This window comes from Stegastes partitus, unplaced genomic scaffold, assembly GCF_000690725.1.
Source record: "Stegastes partitus isolate 25-593 unplaced genomic scaffold, Stegastes_partitus-1.0.2 Scaffold667, whole genome shotgun sequence".
Lineage (NCBI taxonomy): Eukaryota > Metazoa > Chordata > Actinopteri > Pomacentridae > Stegastes > Stegastes partitus.
Genome location: NW_007578398.1, coordinates 305066 through 327198, shown reverse-complemented (window position 1 = coordinate 327198; position 22133 = coordinate 305066). Strand labels below are relative to the sequence as shown.

Sequence of the window (22133 nt, the reverse complement as noted above, 5' to 3'; positions counted from 1 at the left end):
GGGGGGGTAAAATTGTTTTAGTGCCCAAAATATCTTTTCCAGTTCTCTCTACTTCTAGCCATTGTTGCGCAGGAATGTTTTTATTATGTAGTTAAATATTATCCCACAGTGAGGAAAAATGAGAGCGATAGCAGCGGTTCAGAGTCTAAACACGTGCAATTATCTTCCACAGTTGCCTCGAAGACACAAAACAATGGAGGATAAATGAATTAACTTGATAAGATAGAGAGTCACCATTAAACAAACGAAGACAACTTAACAAACACAAATCATAAGATATCTGCAGGAACACGAGCTGCATTAAAGGCACGACTGAAACGGATGCAAAAACATGATGGCCTTGACAACATTAAGGGCATTAGCAGGGACAGGATGAGGAGGAGTGGGATTGATTTTTAGTTAGGCCTGGTCAAAAGTCGTTTTAAACGTATTAGTATAGTCGGGCTGGTCTCTGGGCGGGTCACGTGACCACATGTGTTTGTTCATGCAGCTGTCTGGACTGTAGCTGCTGCACTTTGAACAAGTACAGTTACAGCGACGCCGTTACTTTGCCACAACGAAAATCAGCGAAGAATTATTTTTAGCCACAGCTACAGTGTCTCTGATTTGCAGACGTGCATTAGCAGGATCAAAACATCACAAACCTAAACACGACCTTGAGACTGTTGCTGTAGTTTTGCTGCAGATACAAGAAGGTGTACTTCACGCTGTTGCTTCTAGAGTCCTGCTGTCCGTGCAGTGGGGAGAAGGAGAGCGCTTCTCCTGCTTTCCCAAAGTCAGACGACAAATCTTTCAACAATAACAATTTAAAAAAATGGAATAATTTCGGACTTGGGATGTGATTTGATTGACTTATCAGCTGGTGTTTTCACAGCTGAAGGTCTCTGATCTCAGGCCATCTGTCTCTGAAGTGAACAACCTGCTCAGCCTCCTTCCAGCTACGCTTCCGCATGCTTTAGTCAGTTGGAACCGAGGATATTCGCTCAGCTGTCGTCCTATTAGGGCCACCGAGGTAAAACTAATGTAGTCTAATACAACAGTGCTGTAATAACTGTTGCAGAGAAGATTTGGTTCAACTTGTTCCAGCGGTTGATTTGAAGGCTGCAGTTTGACTTGCTGTTGATTGTATTTGGTTATCTACTGTGTGGAGCGTGTTTTCACTCAGATTGACCATAAACAAAAGATGTGAGTACACCCAGTATTATTTAAATTAAATGTTAATTGATTCTAAATGGTATCAAGGTTCAATAAACACATTATATTTAATATGAACAATTAAATATTTTGATGTAAGGACAAACTACTGCTTCAGAATGACTGTATGAAAGTAGAAACTCAATGCATTAAAAGTAAATACCAACGGTCACTGGCATACAAGTTCAAAAAGCTGAAGCCAACCTAAGCACGCCTATGATTAAATGATTTTCATGGCTATAAAATGATCTGTGAACTCAGAACCTATCTTCTGGGCTGTGTCTATCTGCATCATGGTTCCACATGGGAAAAGACTTGCCAGAGGAGCTAAAGATCTGATTTCAAGACTTTACAAAGATGCAAACAGGATGCAGGTGACCAGTTGAAAATTAGTTGAGAACCAGTAGCAGCAGTAATCAGGACGTATGGAACAAGCTATAGTTCCACTGATCAGAGGCGCAGCAGCCATCAGTTATAAATGATGGATGCTGCAGACACCGCACGCACAATCTAGCTCTGAAAAAGAGATAGGCAAGTGCTTCAGACTTGGCACAGGGGTCATCGAAGCAAGTCGAGGTTTCTGTGACAGCTTAGACAGTGCAAGGACACTGCATTACGTCAACCTCAATGGACAGCGTCCCAGAAAAAAAAACCCCCGGCGTGCTCGTCATCGTAAAGCTGCATGAACAGAAGTTATGCTTTCATTTCCCCCATGTGCTCCTCAGTCAACAAACTAAGGACTGAGCACATACAGAACTTTGTAACTAATGTTTTTTACATTACTGCAGTTATCAAAGACTATTTCTTTTGTGAAAATCAACAGCAGACTTTAGATTTAGTTTCATCATTAATCCTGGAAATGAGAAAGATTTCCAACAAAGTAAAGGAACCGCCCACATCACCTGGTTAGCAAATTACAAGCAGGCTACCTTTTTGTAAACACTGGCTGCTGTCTGCATGTTTATGGTTTGTTTCCGATTACGTCAAATCACGTTGCTGGCCGACACTTAAAGGTACTGAAATTAAGGAGTTTCTTATTAAAGTCTAGTAAACAAGAGAGACTGTGGGAGTGGAGGACAGTATTACTGGCATTACATTGTGTGAATCCAAACACGCTCACTGAAAGAGATTTAAATATGAAAATAGCATGATTGGTTTTGTGCAGTGATGGCATCATTGTTGTTATTAATCTAGAAAAGATAAATAAATACATAAACTGAGGCTACTTGGGCAGGACTTTGTCATACTGCTTTTTCCACACACACACAAATGCATGTTAAATGTCAGCACTCTTGAACCATGCAGGAAGTGCATTTGGCTCAGATGTCATCCAGCAGATTTGGCCGGAACCTGGCTACCACAGTGAATGTATAGTTCCAGCAGTGAAGCACTGAATGGGAGTGTCATGGGGCTGCATGAGTGGAAAATGTGTTGGAGAGACGACATATGCCTCGTGGCACTATAAACGTCTGTGGCTTTACCGAAATACTGGCTGACGAGGTGGCTCCCAATCTGCTGAAACTTAACGAAAGTGGAATATTTCAACATGATAACGATCTAAAGCACAGAGAGAACATGCAAACTCCACGCAGAAAGACCAAGATTTGAAACCAAAACCTTCTAGCTGTGAGGCAAAAGTGATAACCACTGCTACACCGAGCCTCAGTGAAAACCATCCATCCATCCATCATCATCTATCCACCGCTTAATCCTCACTATGGGGGGCGGAGTCTATCCCAGCTGACTCAGGGTGAAGGCAGGTTCACCTGGACAGGTAACCAGTCCATCACAGGGCTACACTTAGAGACAGACAACCAAGCACACTCACATTCACACCTACGGACAATTTACAATCACCAATTAACCTCAACATGTTTGTGGACTGTGGGAGGAAGCCGGAGAACCCGGAGAGAACCCACGCTGCACGGGGAGAACATGGAGACTCCACGCAGGTAGATCAACACCACCTCTCCAGGAAAAATGTCTCCAAAGAATGACACAACATCTCTCCAGAACTTTAAGGCACGCCATTAACATTACGGTGGACATATGAAGTATTGATAAAAGATTTAAATCTGCTTTGAGTTTCTAGAGTCTGTATTTTTAATATATCAAATATAAACTCATTTTACAATGTTGTGGAGCAGTTACTAGAGGTTGATAAAATGAACTTTAATGGGATAAACTCACTTCTGTCGCATACCGTAAATAGGATGAATGAAATACTGACATCAGTTAAAGTAACACAAACCAACACCACCACAAACTGCAGCCTCCAAAGTGACCACGAAGAAAATCTGTAGCATTGGACAACATTTGTTGTAGTGTACCTGCGTTAGTAAATGATTGAAGGAGTAATCACTGTGAATATTCAAAGGCCTTAAAGAAGAGTGCTCCATTTGATAAGCAAATGACACGATGGGTCAAAAGTTCACACGGCTGACAAAGTGCCAAATAGTGAACGTCTACAAATAACCATCTGGGTGTAACTTCATATAAAAGTCATCTCTGAGGCAAACTTTTTATGATCTACTGTGATTTAGCCAGGCTGTTAACGGTGATTAGAATTAACCCTCTGAAACCCAAGAGGCTCCTGTTATGTTTCTAAATCACTGTGTGCTATTTTTTCACTGGAATATAAAGTGCACCTCTATGGAAACAGCACAGCGAGAAGTAAAGGGAACTCAGGAATGTCTTATGTACAGCACGACAAAGTCACAAGGCCATAAAGTTAAAGAAAAATAAAACTAAATCCTATATTTTCTATTTTACAAGAATTGAAAAAACTTTGAAACAACATGTACGACATTTTATTCGCGCCCAGAAGTGTTACAATACAATTTACTGCTTACATTTATAATTTGCTTTCACTCTTGTCTCCTCTCTGATCTTTAAAAACACAGCCTGCAGTTCAGCCCGATTCAGCTGAAAAGTCTCTGTTGGTTGTAGCAGAGTCTCTATTGGCTTCCCAGTTGCAACGAAGAGCAGCAAATTTCTAAACGAAGCATGTAGAATTAGTGATTTTGACATGTCAAGAACTTCTCAACTGAACGTTGCCCCACAGACGAGTAGTTCAAGGACCATCGGGAAGCTTAAAACGTGACGACTCTCTCTGCTTTCACGGCTTCTAGCTCTGATGATAATTTTGATGATTCTTTTTCGAAGACAAGGCGCCTTTCGAACCTGCCGGTAATGTGTAAAAACACACATTAATATATGCATTTAGTATCACCTTACTTGGCAAATTCAGTGGCGGAAAACATGTCAACTGCCGCCGATAGCTGTGAAGTGACGTGCTTTATCTGAGTGAATGCCGAGTACGTCCTCACATTAAACACAATAAATGCAGCTTCAAGGTATGCTTCTCATCTCAAAGTTCTCTTGATGACAAAATGAAGTAAAGAGGCCTAAGTGTGCGACTGCCATCAAAGCGCGGTGTTGTGCATAATGATGCTGGAGACGTGTCCGCCAGCCTGACTGGACAGCAGATGCTCGGGTGGCCGGGGCAGCTGCTTGCAGCGCTGTGTGGATGTGTGAAGTATTCTGAGGAGGGACGTCAAGAATGCACTCGCAAGAATGCCAGAGGGGATCACGGAGAAAAGAGGATGGCAGAAATGAGCGAGCCTGCTCAGACTTTCCACTACAGGCCCGTCTGGCTGCGAGCAGGCTCAGGGTGCTTCACCCTCGGCACAGTGCCTGATGTGAAATTCCGTGGCGAAGCATTTCCATGACCTAAAAAATTTAATTCCCTCTTGTCGTGCTGTTTCCGCAGCTGAAAAAGTGAGAGCTGGGCGTGCGGGCTTTTTCATTAATTTTCCTGACGAAACAAATGTGGACAAACACATTCTGTTATCGACAGAGACAACCCCACCCATCAGCAGCGCTTTCATTTTGCCCAACGGGAGCCGGTGCGAGCGAGTCCTGTTTAGCATCACAAGGAAAATTTGTCCGATGAGAAAAACGAGACATGCATTTGAACAAAAGATGGTTTCTGATATGCAGAAGCAGGGCTGGTTCTTTATTTTCAGCACTGTGTGAAAGAGGCTACATTTATCTTCGGTCATAAAGTAATGCAAATGACAGGGCGCTACGTTAGCTGTCCTGACTCGCAGCAGTCTCCTAAACTGTGTGCAGTTACAGTACATGCGCACCTGCCAGAGTTCACCAGACTGTCATGAGTCCTGGTGTTTCCTGACACCAGATGGTGGGGTGCATGCTGCCCTTGTGTCTCTCCCTTTTGTTAATTGTTTCCCTGTCCTACACATGTACGTTGTGTGTTTAGGGGCCGGCTCTTGGCGGCAGTGAGGAAGTCATGTGGATCGAATCCTGCACGTTTAACAAAACCTGGAAGTTGCTTGATGTCCTCACAGATCACATTCACCACATGCATTTACAAATGTAATATACAACTATAATTACGTACATCGTTTAGGTTGTCCATAGAGTGAATCTAACAGGTAAATGTGAGTGATGCTAAACAAATATGTTTATAAGCTTATAGACTTGGTTGTTTCTCCAAATTAAACTAAAAGTCCACTTAGCTCGTTCAAGGACTGTTGGAAAGGTGAAAATCATCATCATGATTCTTTCAGTTTTTACAGTTTCTCTGTGATAAATGGTGTCATTTCGGCGATCAAATTAAAAAAATTAAAAAAAAATCATGTCTTTTACATTTGGTGACGTTTTTGGGTTTCAGAGGATTAAAGATCTTTATTTACTGACATGATGAACTGAAGGTGCTGCATGTTGGACACATCTGAGGTGTATTTGTGATCTGTAATACTGCAGAACTTATTCTTGTGCAGCGTAAGTCCAACAAAATATAGTTTCTATCACGCTGTAGTCTTTTGTCAGGCGCTGTAGTTACACAGGAAGTATCCCATTAGTTTCTTGTATACACTGAATCTAAAACGAATCGGTGACCTCGGCCTCTTATTAACATGATTTTCCAGGAATTCCTTGGACCAGTAGGAGCCTTGTTGGCTCCATGTGCAGGCCTGTCAGAGGTCTGCTTCAGCTGCCCCCACAACAAAGGGTCTCAGTCTGACCCAGGGGGGCCCAGCAGTCCTCCCACACTACTGTCCGCTGCAGTCAGCCTTCTCTGGACATCATGGCTGCAGGAAACCGAACATATCTGCTGTCCAGCTGGAACAAGCAGATGGGTAGCAACTCCCACTTTTGGAGAGCACAGTAAAATCAGGCCACTAGTAGCTGTGGTTGAATGAGTTGGCTTATAGCCTAAAGGTCTGTAGCTTTAATCCTCAGACCTTCAGGGAAAAAACAAAGTGTTGACAAGTGAGGGAAAATAGTCTTTTATCCTCCAGCGGCAAGTGCTGCTGCAGCCTTTGAGGCCAATATGCCGACCAAAAAAAAAAAAGGGCTGGGCAGCTTAAGAATGTGAAGCAGAGCGTGTTAATGTTAATGGCTAAATATAGGGTGTGTTCAAAAGCAAACGTATTAATGCAAAACGCAAACATACAAAGGCCTTGGAGGTGTCAGCTTTGGGTCTCTTACCTGTCTGATGAAGAAGTCCCCGTGGATCAGGGACACTACGCCAAAGTTGGTGTATTTGAACACATGGTCCATCAACCACATCATTTTTCGTACCACCTGAAAAAAGGCAGAAGAAAAACACATCTGTAATAAACACCTCATAGTTTTTGCCCAGTTTTATGGTTTCCCCTGAGCACGAGCACAAGACTTTGGCTTTGGTGTCAGTGCCCCAAACTGATACCGCCCCTCTGAGCATTTCCACCCTCATGACCTGTGCCGATGCAGCTTTGGCTTACTGTCCTTTCAGTGCTAAGAGGATAAACTGGGCCAGGGATGCAGTTGTTGAGGCGGATCATGTCATCATGTTTGTGCACTGCAGCTCGGCCGCTCCGGTGCAGTGCCAGGCCTCAGCCAAAAAAAACAAAAACAAAAACAGCAAACACACAACAACACAGCTGCCCCCTGATCTGTACTCATGTTTATGTTGCCAAACAACTGTGTAAGTTCTGCAGGAACACATGGCGCGTCTTTTTCTGTCGAATCTGTGTCGACCACATTAACAAATACGGCCCTGAAATAGAGGCGTGACGTTTGTGCAGGTTTCTCTTGCTGCCTTCTTACAATGAAAGAATGCAAAGCAGCCGCCACCTGACTCCTCGCACGTTTGTTGTCGGCTTTCCGAGAACTCGGCTGCAAATTCACATTTTGCGATTTGAATGCACCGAACCACAGCACTGTTCTGCACTGCCGTACGTCTCTACTACTGCCTCAGCTGTTTTGACTTGAAAAGCATCATCACAGCGTCATCCCATCACTAAGGAGCTTTCCTGAACTACAAAAAAAAAAAACCCAGACAACAGCAAAACACCAAAACGGGCTGTCAGAAAGTTAACACGTGAAATGGACGAAATACATTAAACATTAACCGAGGAACACGAAAAAAAAGAAGCTAATTATTAAAACATTGAATCCTGGAGTTCAAACGTTATCATTTAATGACTAAAAATAGTGAAGGACGATTCAAATTCAAGGACTTTTCATTTCATTCATTCGTCCAAGACTTCTGTGCAGCATTCATTTAGTAAAACAAACTGAACACTGGTTGACCGCTGACATGCAGCTTTAAAGGATAACTAAACCTGGTGTATTTCCTATTAATGTGGCTAACTTTGCACTCTGCACCTCCTTTGCAAAGATTCAGGGAAATGATGAGCTGCACAAAACGGTGCGTGAACGGCGTCTGTTGGAGCGAGTAGCGTGAGCAGCAGCAGCTAAGTTTCAATCAGAGTCAAAAACAAACATTTAAAATTATTTATGGAACAAGCTGTAGTCACCCCGATATCTGTGGTTGTGTGCAATTAATGACATTTCCGAAATAGAAGAGCAGAGTGTGAAGTTAGTGTGAACCACAGACCAACAGCAGCCACATTTATGCTGAAATAAACTAGAATTATCCACATTAACCTTCGGCTGAAAGGCTTTTTGGATCACTGTTTGCAGTTCTACAGGAGTTACTTATTTGCAGTGACAAAGCGACAAACACCACAGAAAGGCCTGCACATAAAAACTGAGGCACCGCTTTTTATTTACACTCATGTCACCGGCGTAACTTCAACATCTTACACTCCTGGAGTTCCTAGAAGAGGTAGAATAAGGCGACGTGTTTCCGCCTCTCCTTACCGTGCCCTTGTCTTGCAGGCACATCATGAGCGTGCACACGTCTCCTGTGGACTGGTGGTTGACGATGACCATGGCTTCTTCTTCGGAGATGGGCCTCACGTCATCCCCCCACTCCGTTACTGCGAGGCAAAGCAAACACAGAGACACATTTTGATTAAACACGCCGTGAAAATAACTTGCTGCAAACGTACTCTGTGCAGTTTCCATTTGCAAACAAGCTTTCTATTTGCACCCAGTGTTTGTTGCTGAAACTCCTTGTGTGTATGCTGGAGTTTGAACCTTTTTTTTTTGCTCCTGTCACATTTTTGCTCACTGTGGGCTCAGACTTTACTGCAATATAAAGTCCTCCATCTCTATGGAAACAGCACAACTGTGGCTAGGGAGACTCAGAGATGTCTTCTGTGCTTTATGACACAGTTGTAATGGCATAAACCACAAACAAAAAGTTGAATTTCTTTGGTTATTTATTTTACTCAGTTCAGTCCCCTCAACTTTGGAAAACATGACGCTTGGTCCCAGCTGAGTCGTGGCTTTTTTTCAGTTGACGGTTAATTTCCCAAACCAAACCAAAAGTCACTGATGATTAGTTCAAGCGCTGTTTCAAGGTTGAAAATCTGATGATTCGTTGTGTTTTTACGGTTCCTGCTTCTGATTAATGGTGATTATTTTGTAAGGATAACGTACCTTCAAAAGCCACAGCTGGGTTTTTTATGGTGTTTAACAACCATAATAAATAAATTTTCCTCCTGATTAAGAACATGGCTTGCTGGCCTCACAATGAGGTTTGTATTTTAAGTCTCTTGGAAGTCTGCGTGGATTTCTTTCCTCATAAAACATTTCAAAGGATGAGTTTTAAAAATGTGCATTAAATGTTTGCTTCTTTCCAGCTGCTGTTGTTGGTGTGTTGCTACTTTGGGATGGTGTGTTGCTGCCACAAACTCTCAGTAATAAAAATAAATAAAAGAAAACCATGAAAGAGCTCCGTATTGTGCCTATATGCATCCTTCACATTGCTTCATACACAGAACTACATCTAGGAGAATGCATACCTCTGCCAAAGATGCACACCTGAGAAGCATGTTTGAAATGTTTTGATGAGTTTTTGTGTCCAGATCAGCTTAAAACACACAACGGCAGACAATCACAACACACATCTTCCAGATACTTTCATTCAAGTGCAACAGCTTCTAAGGAAAAAGCAAAACTGTTTGTACACATCTTATGTTTTCAAAGCCTCTCCACCAAAATCACTCAACAGTTAGGAGGGTTTAAATGGTATTATACTAACACAGAAGCACACAGCGGGTACAGTTTTGTTTCAAACAGAGAGCGAGATAGGTGTGCTTCATTTTATCAAGTGAATTAAAACGAAGCGAGCTAAGGCGTCTCCAGCACACACACCGAAATCCACTTTATCTCTGTCAACAGTTGCATCCCCATAAACCGACAACGTGGCCCTCCGTGTTTCTTTTTCCTAATTCCACAAGTGTCTCGACGCCCCGACGACAAACTGCCAGAACCTGTCTGATCTGCATATCCGTCCCGTCTGGCTCAGACAGTTTATTTCCATGTACCTACATCCTAAGTGGGTTGTATAAACAATTACACTTCGCTGCTAATGTGGCCAAATGAGTCTCAGATCGCATCCAGAGGTGGTTTGGATGATTACATCATGTACAGTGGGATTTTATGCATTTTGCTGTACTGGATTAGTCATCACTAAACATGCATACTAATCCATGTCTAAAGTGAACGGCAGGATATTGGTCTGTGGTTTTAACTGCGAAACGAGAAGTGAGTTTTGGGAAATGGCGTCCTGGTCACTTTCACTATTGACCACTCTGTGTAAAGTAGAGGAAATAGTCGGAGTAAAAAAAGGGATGATCTGTAATCGCAGACTTTCAAATCCTGGTCTGATCATCTAAATTTTGCGGACTGAAATATCATATGTGGTTTATGTTGCAGCCATAAAGTGTAGGAGAAAAGTGCATTACAACAAACTTATTTATGGGCGTTGTATTAGATCCTGTCAAATTAAACCAGCTGTCACTTCATTATCCGTTTCTATAGACGCACATTTTCCCTCAACTACCAGACTTATTTATCTTACAGGATATAAGCTTAATCACGTCCACTTACTATCAGAAGTTGCACTTGTGCACACATTCTCTCTTTTTTTCTGTTTTTAGGAAGCAGTATTTTATTTTTAGTGAAGAACGCAGCAGGTCCTCAGACACCACAGTCTGAACATCCTCATTCTAAAGACGTAATCTTCCGGCTTTGTGTCAACACACAACACTATTAGAAGACTTGTTGGTGTGGGAGCTCCCTGACTGGAATAACATTTTTCATTCACTGCATTAGGTCGACATGCTGCTACAACAAGAGATGAGGCTTATTTGCATGTCCATAAATATGGTCTCCCTGCTCAGTGAAACCACACAAGGCATCCATGTTCGTCTGAGAGCGGCACCGGCGCTTTATTCACTGTCAAAGTGATAAAAATAATACGAAGCAAAATATAGCCGCGAGCTGCAGTTCTTTGGGCCGAGTACAGGCACATCAAGCTGGGTACACTGCACACAGGTACATCAAGGTCTTATCTACCCACAGAACAATTTTGATTATGATCCGACAAAATGCTGCCGAGACATGAGTAATTTCCTGTTTTAGGACTGTACAGCCAGCTTCATTCAAATGTCACAGGCAGACGGTTTGCATTGATAAAATTAAGGTGAAACAGAGACGCAGACACCAAATCAGCTAGTTATTGTTCATTCATGCTTATCAAAGCTTAGGATCTCGTGTACGTAGCATACAGCAGGAAGCACGATATTGTGATGATTGAGCTGACAGCTCTACCTGGTGATTCAGTAACCACGCACGGCAGCAAAACACAAAAAGCAGGATATCAAAAGGTGCATTCGTCTTGTAAAGGATGCAGGACCTGGCTTAATATCAAGACTTACTGGCATGATCATATTTATCAGTAAAATGAGCGTACATAATATCATACCGCTACTCAAATAATACCTTGACACATTTAACTGCTTATTTATGTCACTATAACAACAACAATAACAACAACAACAAATGAACTCTGTATGATGAAAGATGCAAAGATTAAAAACACACGTACAAGAGGATATATGGACACACAGTGTGAATAATCTACAATCTGTACAAATAGTCAATTCAGCTGTCGTAAAACTAATTTTCCATGAGACTCCTGGTCCTGTGTGGTGCCCACCATTCATCAGTCCTTTTTCACTGATCTGCTTCCTGAATACAGTTTCCCACCAAAATAATGCAAATGTCAAGACAATATGATGTTCACAACTGTCTGAAAAGTCTGTGTTGTATCAGTAACTGCTACCAGCTACTGGATTTAAATGGAGATGAGCTTTGATGGTAAAGCTACATGTGAGACTTTCAATCAGAGGCAGCTCAGGTTAGCAGCGAATGCTTCTTCTACCTCACCTGCAATTCTGCCAAATAAATACCACTAATATCACTTTGTACTACTTATTTATACTTCTGTAAATATCTGTATTGTTATATTTTCTGTACATATCACTGTTATTTGTATATAAGGAGCAAAGTCATGTGTAAATTCATTATACAGTGTTTAATGACAATAAAACAGATTCTGATTGATTCCAAAACAGAGCTCTGAAGTTGCACCTTGTTGAGAGCAATAATATTTTATTTGCAATACTTATGTCTATACGATATCACTGAAAACTAAGATGAACAAAACAACCCAGAGAAGCATAAATAATTCAGCTCTCCATCTGAATAGATCATTCACACACAGTTCAGGAAATATGCATTTCATTAAGAGGTGATCAAAAGTCAATTACCAAAATATATTACCAGAGACGAGCTTTAACAGCTTTCCAACATGTTATAATAAAGCTTAGGATCAGACACTGCAGCGTAGCAGTAGAAACTGACATAAAGCACGAAAATAAACAAAAAAACAAGCAACATCTTTCCTGTCTTTTTAGCTCGCACACGCCTAAAACCAACTCAAGCTGGACGTTAAAGCCAACTGGGCAGAATCTGAATCGTCCATTATCCGTTTCAATAAATGATACGAACATTAGTGGACTATCAAGCCCATACAATGTCATTTATAAACAAACACAAACATGAAATCCTATTAAATCACAAGTTAATTTTGCCACATTTCCTCTGATCTGCAGTCCTCTTGTACAAGATCCATCACAATTCATCTCTATCAGACACAAACTGAATTATCTCAGGAGGAGAAGTATACACTTTTACTGATTAGGGATAATTGGCTGCTAATAGGCCTTTACTATGTGGTAAATGAACAGAGCCTTTCTGCTTTTCGCAAAGGAATACAGCGCGCGTACTTGACAAATGCTTTCAACCTGACAATGACCGGCGTCTATCGGCACAGACAGGAGTGGATCTTCTCTGCCGTCGCTCCCTGATTTACATTGTCAGGCGTCTATTCAGAGCATGCAGGCTACTTCACTACCCCTTCACCTGCATCTGCTTGTTGACGGGATACACATGGGAGCTGCAACAAAGCAGGAAACATGGCTCATTTGAGATGAGGGGTGACAACAATAGCCCTCCAGGGGGGGAAACACACGAGGTGCCTTTGCAAATCAAACGCAATTCGACAGCTTTGCGTTTTAACAGAGAACCAAGGAGGTGAAAAGACTCGGCTGATCTCCATAGTTCAGGGCGGGTCCCCTTCCAGTTCTGTGTAATGCAAATGTTGCATCAGTCAGGGTTTAGGGCACAGAGTGACTGAGCGTTTCTTCTCCACAGTTAGCATGGCTGGCAGATACAGATTTATGAGGATTGTTTTCATACACAGAGTTTAACGTCTTAATTAAGCAAGAGCGCGGCACCAATGCAATCCAAGACAGCTGCAAGAGAAGAGAACTGGCATATTTGGTGCATGACAAATTCTCAAAAGACCTCAGAACAAGACAAAAATGTTTTCACGGCAACAAAACGAACCATAAAACAGCAACAGTGACTTTTTAAGAAGCTCCAAGCAGTAAAACTAAATGGACACAGCTTGTGATGGACGATGATAAATGTCAGGTTTTGGTGTGACGTTCACCAGTAAGAAAAAAATTAATCACAGCAGAAGCGGAGATCAGAAGGTCTCCACATACAGCAGCCTCACTATACTAGCTGAAGAAGTGAAGCTCGTACCTCTTCTTGACCCTAAAAACTATCTGTCTTGCTTTTATGACTGGTCTGTCTTCATACATAAACTATCAAGGTCACACACGATTTCGGGGTTAGTGAAAACCCGTCCTGAAGCAAGACGTTACACAAACAGAGCACACAAAGGAGGAAGCGGGAAACCAAAAGCATCAGTTGCAATGTTCAGTGAGTGTAGATTTTTTATTTTGCTAAAGAGTGGCAGACGTGTTTGTCGTGTATGTTGTGTGGTGTTGTCGGGCGGTCCAGTGTGTCAAATGGTCTCAGTTATTAGCAAAGCAGAATATGAGCAGTTGAGACTGAAACACTCTTGAATGAAGTGAAAGTGATCTGTTGGTATTCCTGGCAACACAAACGTGATGCTGAAGAGTCAAAGAACGTTACAACTGATCAACTGCCTGGAGCATTATTGTGACATTTGCATTAATACAAATGCCAGAGTGGTTTTCTTACATTTGGAAGACAACGCAAAAAAAACTTCAGATTTACTTCAGTTTTCTTTTTGCTGTCAGAGTCTCGGGGGTCTTGGTGGAGAATTCAGCTTTTCCCCAACGCCAGACGCCAAGCTGCTGCTGCTGCTGCTACGAGATGTGCTCTGCATCTTCAAGGAAGCCTTTATTGATTGTTCCACTTCGATAAAACGATCAACAGGAATTGAAAACATTCTTAATTACCATGTTAACTGAAACCTACGATTGCAGGCTCAATTTACTCCGTCAAACCAGAGGGTTCCAGAAATAAAAACGGCTCACATTTTGCTCATTGTGCCCCGCTATATACGAGGCAGATATCCAAAAGCAGCGGGGCTTTTATGTGGAAAAAGTAAGCAATTACATGTTAATGCAGACTCCACCGAACGAGGTGCGAGATCTGCTGTCATGACCCGTGGACAAAGGCATTCAAGTAACCTGTCAGCGTTAACCATTTCTGCATGACTCACAGTAAAAGCGTAAATTACTTCCTTGACAGAATCGTTTATGGTGAAGGTTGTAAGTTGGTCTCAGTGCACCTTGAAATTCGATCCACTGTACCTGCTGGCCGCATGTTCGCAATGAGAGTTTGTCATGTAACGCTAATGCACAGCTTACTCATTCAGCAGTTCATTAGCAGAGGCTGGAGAACACACTCAGTGGCTACAAGCATGAGCAAGACCTGCAAATGGTTGCTGCAAGAAGCTTTCTATCGGTTGCTCATTACTGTCTATTGGACACTTTTAAGACAGCCACAGACTCTGGAGCTTCTTAAATGTTTGGCTGCTCATTTAAACTTCTTGAATACACCTTGCAGCACTGATACAGTCTGAATATTTCATTACCAAACATCCCCACAAGGAGATCTCACTCAGGTTTATCTCCTTTGTCAAAAATCTGATTTTGATAAACGAAGACAGGAGGAGACAAGTCATTGGCATGTTCCATTTAGGCCTTTGTTTCACCTCCTGTCCTCCATAGGACAGAATCAATCCTCACGGGCACAGGAATCAAGAGCGTACTTCGAGAAAAATGACACATCTGTGACACTTGGACAGGGGTGTGTGGGGTGTTCGTACCCTGAAGGCAATGTCATTTCATAAGGAGCATGCCTTCGTGCTTGCTGAAGTCCCCATTGTTGCGGGAGAAGAGCGTAAATGATATCACAGAGATGGGTCATCTGTCAGATAGAATACATTAGGGAAATTGTCTTTGAGAGATGACACAGTTAGCACAGCAGGATGACAGCCACGCTGCAGGCACAGTGTCTAATCCGGTATCTGTGGTCAGCTAAACGGTGTACCGCTGACCTTGCCGCCCATCTCTATGCTTGCTTGTCTTTCTCTAGAGGAGAGAGAATTGGCAAGGCATCATGACATCTCCTTCACAAAGGTGGCCGTACACCTGAGTGTGGCCAAAGAGGAAAACATCTCAGAGCTGGGGGGTAATTTTACATCGATAGTTTAAGGTTTTGGATTATTGCGTCAACTTGATGACAAGTGCTGAATCACAGAGTGGTAAATTACGATCAGCAGACATCAGCAGCCACACTTTAGAGGTCTTGCTGCTTTCGCAATAAACCTGATGTGCACTAGAGAAATGCTAGCAACTGAGAGGTTTTTCAGCAGAGGTGACACAACGGCATGGTTAAGGAAGACGATCGCAGAGGTATTTCTAATGCAGACATAGTTTTTGGTTGTAACTTCCCTGCAGACATTACAAAGAGCATCACAGTTCTGTGGTTTGTACATCAGAGAGCACCTTGGTTCGTGTTTCAACTGTAACACATCCTCATGTCATACCTTGGTTCATCTAAATAACGTGTGTGTTAATTATTTATGAATGAATTTATCAGTCTTAATCCATATTAGTTAGGTTACTGTAACGACAAACTGTTTGTGGATCAGGATCACCAATGATCAAAAACACCCAGCTGGTTGGCAAATAGGAATCCAACGAATAGTGGTTGTAGTCGACAAAAAAACGATGATCAAATCAGTTGGCAAGCGATTTAGTTATCGATTAGCTGGTGATGTCATTGTGTGTGTTTTTCAGCTGACTCATGATGGTCGTACATGAAGTCATCACTGCTTCCTGAGTGAGGTGTGTCACTGTCCGATGTGAGTCACCGTCCACAGTGATTGTGTTAAAGCATGGACCACCTGCTCACAGTGAGGGAACACACAGACCAAGGTTACTGCTGATCTCAGCACAGGACAATTAGAAATAACAAAACCCAACAAACCCAAAATAAACAAACCAAAAATAAAAACCAAGGTTTCCGCCACTGTTTTGCCACCCTGGCAACCCCCGGGCCAGTCGGGCGGCTCGGTTTACAACAGATAACATTCCACTGAGTCACCAAAAGGTCCACGAAGCATAGCCGGCTAGCACCTCATCCTCAGCACGTTATCCCAGAAGCTACAGGCATCTACCCTGATGCTGCCATCAATCTGTGGCAGGCAGGCACGTGCCACTCCCCCCAGTCAAAAATGACACTTAGGTGCAGTAATGTATCAGCCGCTGGATCGTCAACACGTCCATTTATCGGCCCCGCCTGTCTCTTCCTGTGTTCATCAGCTGGGTTCCTTGTCTGGTCCCTGGCGCCGGACTGAACAACTTTCAACACAATACAGCCAAATACAGTCCTGTACCAGAGACGGCAGCGTTATGGCTGCAATTCACACCAATTAAAGATCTACACATTTGATTTTTTACAAAAGTACACAACAGACATCCTAATTGTCTGTATTGTTAGCGCATGCCTGAAGCAACCTAAATGGTAACCCTAACCCACCCAACGACTATTCAGACGATTCAGCAAAAACACAAATCGTAAAATCACAACTAAGACCTGTAGGATTCATCCTCTAAGGACCAGAATTGTTGGTACAAACTCATATGATAGATGTAAACACTTCACTGGATGCGTGAAAACTTCAACCTGCCAGTGGCGCTACATGGAAAGTCAGGGGGTCCCCAAGGCCTTGAGGACTTATCCTCTGGAAACCACAAATGTCTCCAAAATGCCCTGGCTGTTCCTGCAATATCTGCTAAAATACAATCTGGATCACAGACAGGAGATCACCATCGAAGAAGAAGAAGAAGTAGAAGTAGAAGAAGAAGACGAAGAAGAAGATGAAGAAGAACAAAAACAACTACATCCATGTCTGCTCTCTATTTATGATTGCTTATCATATGTGTGTATTAATAAATATCAGGGTTACTGTCAATATCTGCACATTGCAATGTAGCCAAGATGCTAAACAATTATCAAAAGCACATTTCAACAAAACAGGAACAGATTACACTCAGCATTCTGTGTCAGTCCCCAACAGGCTGCACAACATCCTACTGGGCTAAGTCCAGTTAGCGAGGCCTCCATGTTGGTTCGATGGAGTAAATATGTCTCAGGAATTGCCGTTAATTTCTCCGCCTCATTATAAGCTAAAAGCCGTTTTGATCTCACGGCCTTGTTTCTAAAGTTTGCCGTATCAATTACATCTCCACACATCAACATTAAAATATGGATTTACATAATGTGCTGTTCATCCACATCAATACCCCACAGGCTCTCTCCACACCAGGGAATTCAACATCAGCCTCCACTTATGCAAACATGTTTCAGGGCCTCAGAACAAAAGAGATGTTAATTCCCATTCATGCTATCGCCCTCTCAGCTGAACCTGAGCAGCAAGACCATTATCCCACTCTGGTTCTCTGCTTTGCTTGCGCTATAAGACATCTGTCTCAACCTACAGTACGTCCTCACGCGCTGTATACGCATTAAACTTTTACCAAACTCTGTAGGCAAGACACCAAAAGTATCCTTTCCCTAAATAAAAGCTTTCAAAAGCTGCACACAGCTGCTGCTTTTAGAGCACGCTGGATTCTATCATAAGATATGCTGCCGGCTTTCCCTTTTTTGCTCTCAGCGTTATTCAAAATTCTTGTACAGTTCAGGTCAAACAACACGGCAGAGATTCTAAATGCGACAGGTAAAGTCGAGTATTTATAGAAAAAAGAATCGAGGCTGCAAATGATCACCCTAACAGGTGCAACAGGGATAATTCAGGACAGTCGGGGAGACGTCAATCAAAAATGATCTGTACACACCCACACAGTCCAGAGAATAAGTCTAATCAGCCAAGTAACTGGTAACACGTCTGTGGGTGTACGGAGGCTCTAACAAATGAGAAGCAGTTTTCTGTTAGAGCTTCAAAGTGAGATGATCCACAGCGAATTCACTTCAGCCCTGCACTGCCTACTGCTCGGCTAATCTGAAATCCGATCCTCCTCGTGCCGTAACATTTACAGGAACGCTGAAATCAAAGCTACGATGAGGGTTTTCCAATCTCGTGTGCGGTTGATGTACCTGGACGTGTGGACGAGCCTTCTTCCAAATCTCTCCTGGTTGTTTCAGGTGGCATATAGAGCATAACAAAGGGACACCGTGGCACCTGATACCTCGAACAAGTCTCTGAAAACTCTCTGCTGTACGCCGATAGATGAATGCGGGTCACTGGGCTGTTTCAGTGGTTTAAACTTCTCTTCTTTACCGGCTCAGTCAGTCTCTCCCTGCCTGACTTGTTCACAACCCATTTAGCTGTAACTGTGTTTCAGAAATATAGCCGTCTATAGCTGACTTTTCTTTTTTTTTAAAAACAACTAAATAAGAAGAGAGCGGGGAGGAGGCTGGCGGAGAGGAAGAGATCCCAACTCAGACACACCTGATGATAAAGAATGCAGGTGCAGGCAGGAAGATACCGACTGAGTCAGTGGAGAAGAAAAAGTACGACGCTCAGTCACCGTGATTAATGCAGCACCGGGGCTGCAAAATGAAACCGATATTCATCACCATCACCACGTTGGCTTCCTACAATTAAATGAAGATAATCAACTGTGGTATTGATTATTAAAATGGGCTCCGCTTCACAAACAGAAAACAGGCCGTGTTGATAAAATCAGTCGGGTTTAACTTCAGTAAATCTGACATTACAACGATGTATTTTATTTATTTTAAAGTAATCGTTGGTCACACACCTCTCTGAGTCGCGGCACCAAACCATCAAGAAGTGACCAAAACAATATACTTTTGGTTTAAAACATTTTGCAGATTACAGGATGGAGTCATGTCTTTATATCAATGCAAAGCTACACGATGTAATGACGACTATTGATCAGTACGCAACGTTGATTAATACCAAACTCTACCACAGAACAACTTCCCATCAGCACCACCAGAGGACAAGTTAGTCTGAAGCTTTGTATTGTCGTTAACATATTGAACAGATTTTCTGGACTGCAAAATGTCCGAAACTTCGCCAAAAGCAATTTATAAACTGAATTGGGCCAAATAATGTTTAGTTTTATCCGTCCAACAGTTCAAAACCCACAGATGTTTGATTAACTTCTGTAAAACTGGGGAAAACAGGAGAATTACCACTTGTGAGACTGAAACCAGGGCTGGGCAATAAAGCCAAAAAGGTCCCCATGATGAAATGTTTTAAGCCGATATTCAGAATTATTGATAATCTTCCTCACCTATTTTCTAAAGAAGGGATTTCCTTTGAATTTAACCACTTTAGCCTGTTTATCAGGATGCACAGAAGAACCCACAATGAAGAACCCACAATAAAGACATTTCCACAGATTTATTAAAACTAATAAGGAAACATGAAAGGTCTCACCTTTAAGCACATTAAATAAAGAAAGAAAGCAAGAAGGAAACTTAACTTCCTGTTGTCGTCATGTGCCTTCAATGTGGATGGAACAATTTTCCTACTGCTGCTGATTAAGTTGGTGCATATTAGATTAGTTTTATCACTCAGGCCTTGTTTAAATTGCTAATTATCAAAATACCGCAGAACCATTTTTGTTCATCTACTACATGATCAACTGAAGATTATTCAGTCGGTATAAAGACAAAAAAAAGAAGCTTGCAGGGATACTAAGACGTCAAAGTCACGCCTGATGCAATATTCATATATGGAGGTAAATAACCAAGTCACCGTGCTTCGTGTAAACGTCGCATTTCCGATATGATCAAAGACGAGGAAACGCAACTTATAACCGAGAAACAAGTGTGCAGTGTCTGCATGTTCAGTCCCTGGCTTTGATCTCCTCTTGAGTCCGACAGACCACCCACTCATGCAACATGCAATGATAACTTAATCCTGCTGGCTTTGGAGCACCTGTTTGTGCCCACTGTTGTGTGTGTGACAGTCTCATCAGGCCAAATGCAGTTGCGATGCTTTTGACAACAACAGAGAAAAGAGGGTCAGGTTGACTGACTGTGTACATCCCACCACATAACAGTGATTCCATCCAATACAACGTACGTCGGTGGCTTTCTGGGGTAACCTGGGTAACTAATTTTGTTGTTTTTAATGCTGCCGGGATGATTCATATTTGACGCAAGAAGCAGACAGTTCTGAGCAATATAGTTTTGAAATATTCAAGATAAATCCTGCAAAATGAATTTTAATTAGCGTCCTTTGTTGGACCAGTGACACGGTGCAGCGCTGAATCAACACACAAATAAAAAAAGGCCTGCCTTCAGTTTCAAGTGTGAAGCTGAAAGACGGATCAGTGTAACGCTAAAAGATTACCTCTAATTAAAAACAACACGTGGATTCAGGGTTGATATTTAACAACCCCTTTTGGAGCTCAGAAGCAGGTATCCATGTTACAGCAACATAGCTTCAGTAATGACATGCGAGTGTCTGTTAGCTGACATTACAATGCCATTAGCTTATATAATAAAATAAAACACACGGCGGGCTCGGCAAGGAGTTTATGATGCACCGCTAAGTGAAGCCATCAAGCTAGCAGCAGCGGTTAAGCAATATTAGGTTGGCAAGGGTCAGCCTGTTCCTCAGTAAAATGAGTATCTTCCAACGGATGAGGCTCATTTGTTTTAGTTATGGATGAATGACTTAAACACATATCCGTGTGTAGAGCATCGACCTCACTTTGCCCAGAGCCGAGCTCAACTCCAGCGATTGTCACTTCTAGATTTCCACAAGAGTAATGGGATGAATATCAGAGCGCAGAAGACGTCTCCGAACCTCTGCGGTCAACATTTTTAAGTTTAATTTCTGCTACATGAAAATGGGTAATTACTTCTCACAACTTATCCAGTTTGCATCGCGGCCAAGGCTCCTTTCCTCGAATCCTACGACCCGTCTTCCGTGAAAATCGACACCCCAAGAGCTCGTCTCGTCTCTCTGGTGCAACATAAAAACTTTCTTATTCCCACCACTGTGCATTTAATTAGGAGAAAGTGCAGGAGGCAGCTCTTGGTTGAGTTTCAAGTTAACAGTTCAAGAAACGTTTAATGATAAACACCAGAAACGAAGAGAGTGCGTTCACCTCACGCAACCACAACGACTGGAACCTTCCTCCTTTGCTTAATGAATGAAACTAATTCTCTATAAAATGCTTGAAAAGAGCTCCTGGAATAATGTCACACATAAACTATCCGGGTGACAAAGATTATCCAGCGTGTGGCTTCGTTTGCTGCTGATAAAATGATGTATGATATCTACAAAGCACCACTGTTCTGCTTCTCCAGTGGAGGTGACGCAACATCCTTCATCTCTGATAGTTAACCAAAGCTCATCTTCCAGACGGCAGAGTATCAAGCTGCGCGTGAGTATTCCCTGACACACATCTCACATTTCTTGAGTGCAGCGTGAACAGAGCTCCGGAGTCAAATCTGTGGCGTACCGTGTCACCAGATTGTCTACATGAATAAAACACACGTGTAGGTAGGAGTCTGTTCGTCTTTAAAGTATTTATGGCTGCGATGGACAATTATTTTTTTTTAGTGATGATCAAAAATGAAATATCTCAAAACCTGACAAAATGTCTCCTGTGTGTGACCAGCAGACAAAAACTTAAACTTATCCAGTTCAACCGCTTCCTGCTCCTGTTGCATTTCTCCTGACTGAAGGCTCGTTTTTTAAAGTCCTGCAGCTCTACAGGAAAAGCACGACCGTGGCCAGAACTCAGTAGAACTACGTGCACGACGCCATCAATTATAACAAAAGAATTAAAACAAAAAAATCCCAGAAT

The 22133-nt window shown here is 42.4% G+C and overlaps 1 protein-coding gene across 3 annotated transcripts in view; it reads right to left on the bottom strand.

Annotated features, from left to right (window-relative positions):
• Window positions 1–22133, bottom strand: part of lpgat1 (lysophosphatidylglycerol acyltransferase 1) — a 56150-nt gene that overhangs the window by 28110 nt on the left and 5907 nt on the right. For all 3 annotated transcript variants that reach the window (XR_520503.1, XM_008290343.1, XM_008290344.1), the window contains exons 3-4: window positions 8368–8486; window positions 6709–6804 (exon numbers count right to left, since the gene is read on the bottom strand). Coding sequence is in view for 2 of the 3 variants with exons in the window: in XM_008290343.1 (XP_008288565.1) it covers window positions 6709–6804; window positions 8368–8486 (215 nt within the window). In the remaining variant the exon portion in view is untranslated. The remainder of the gene's footprint in view (window positions 1–6708; window positions 6805–8367; window positions 8487–22133) is intronic.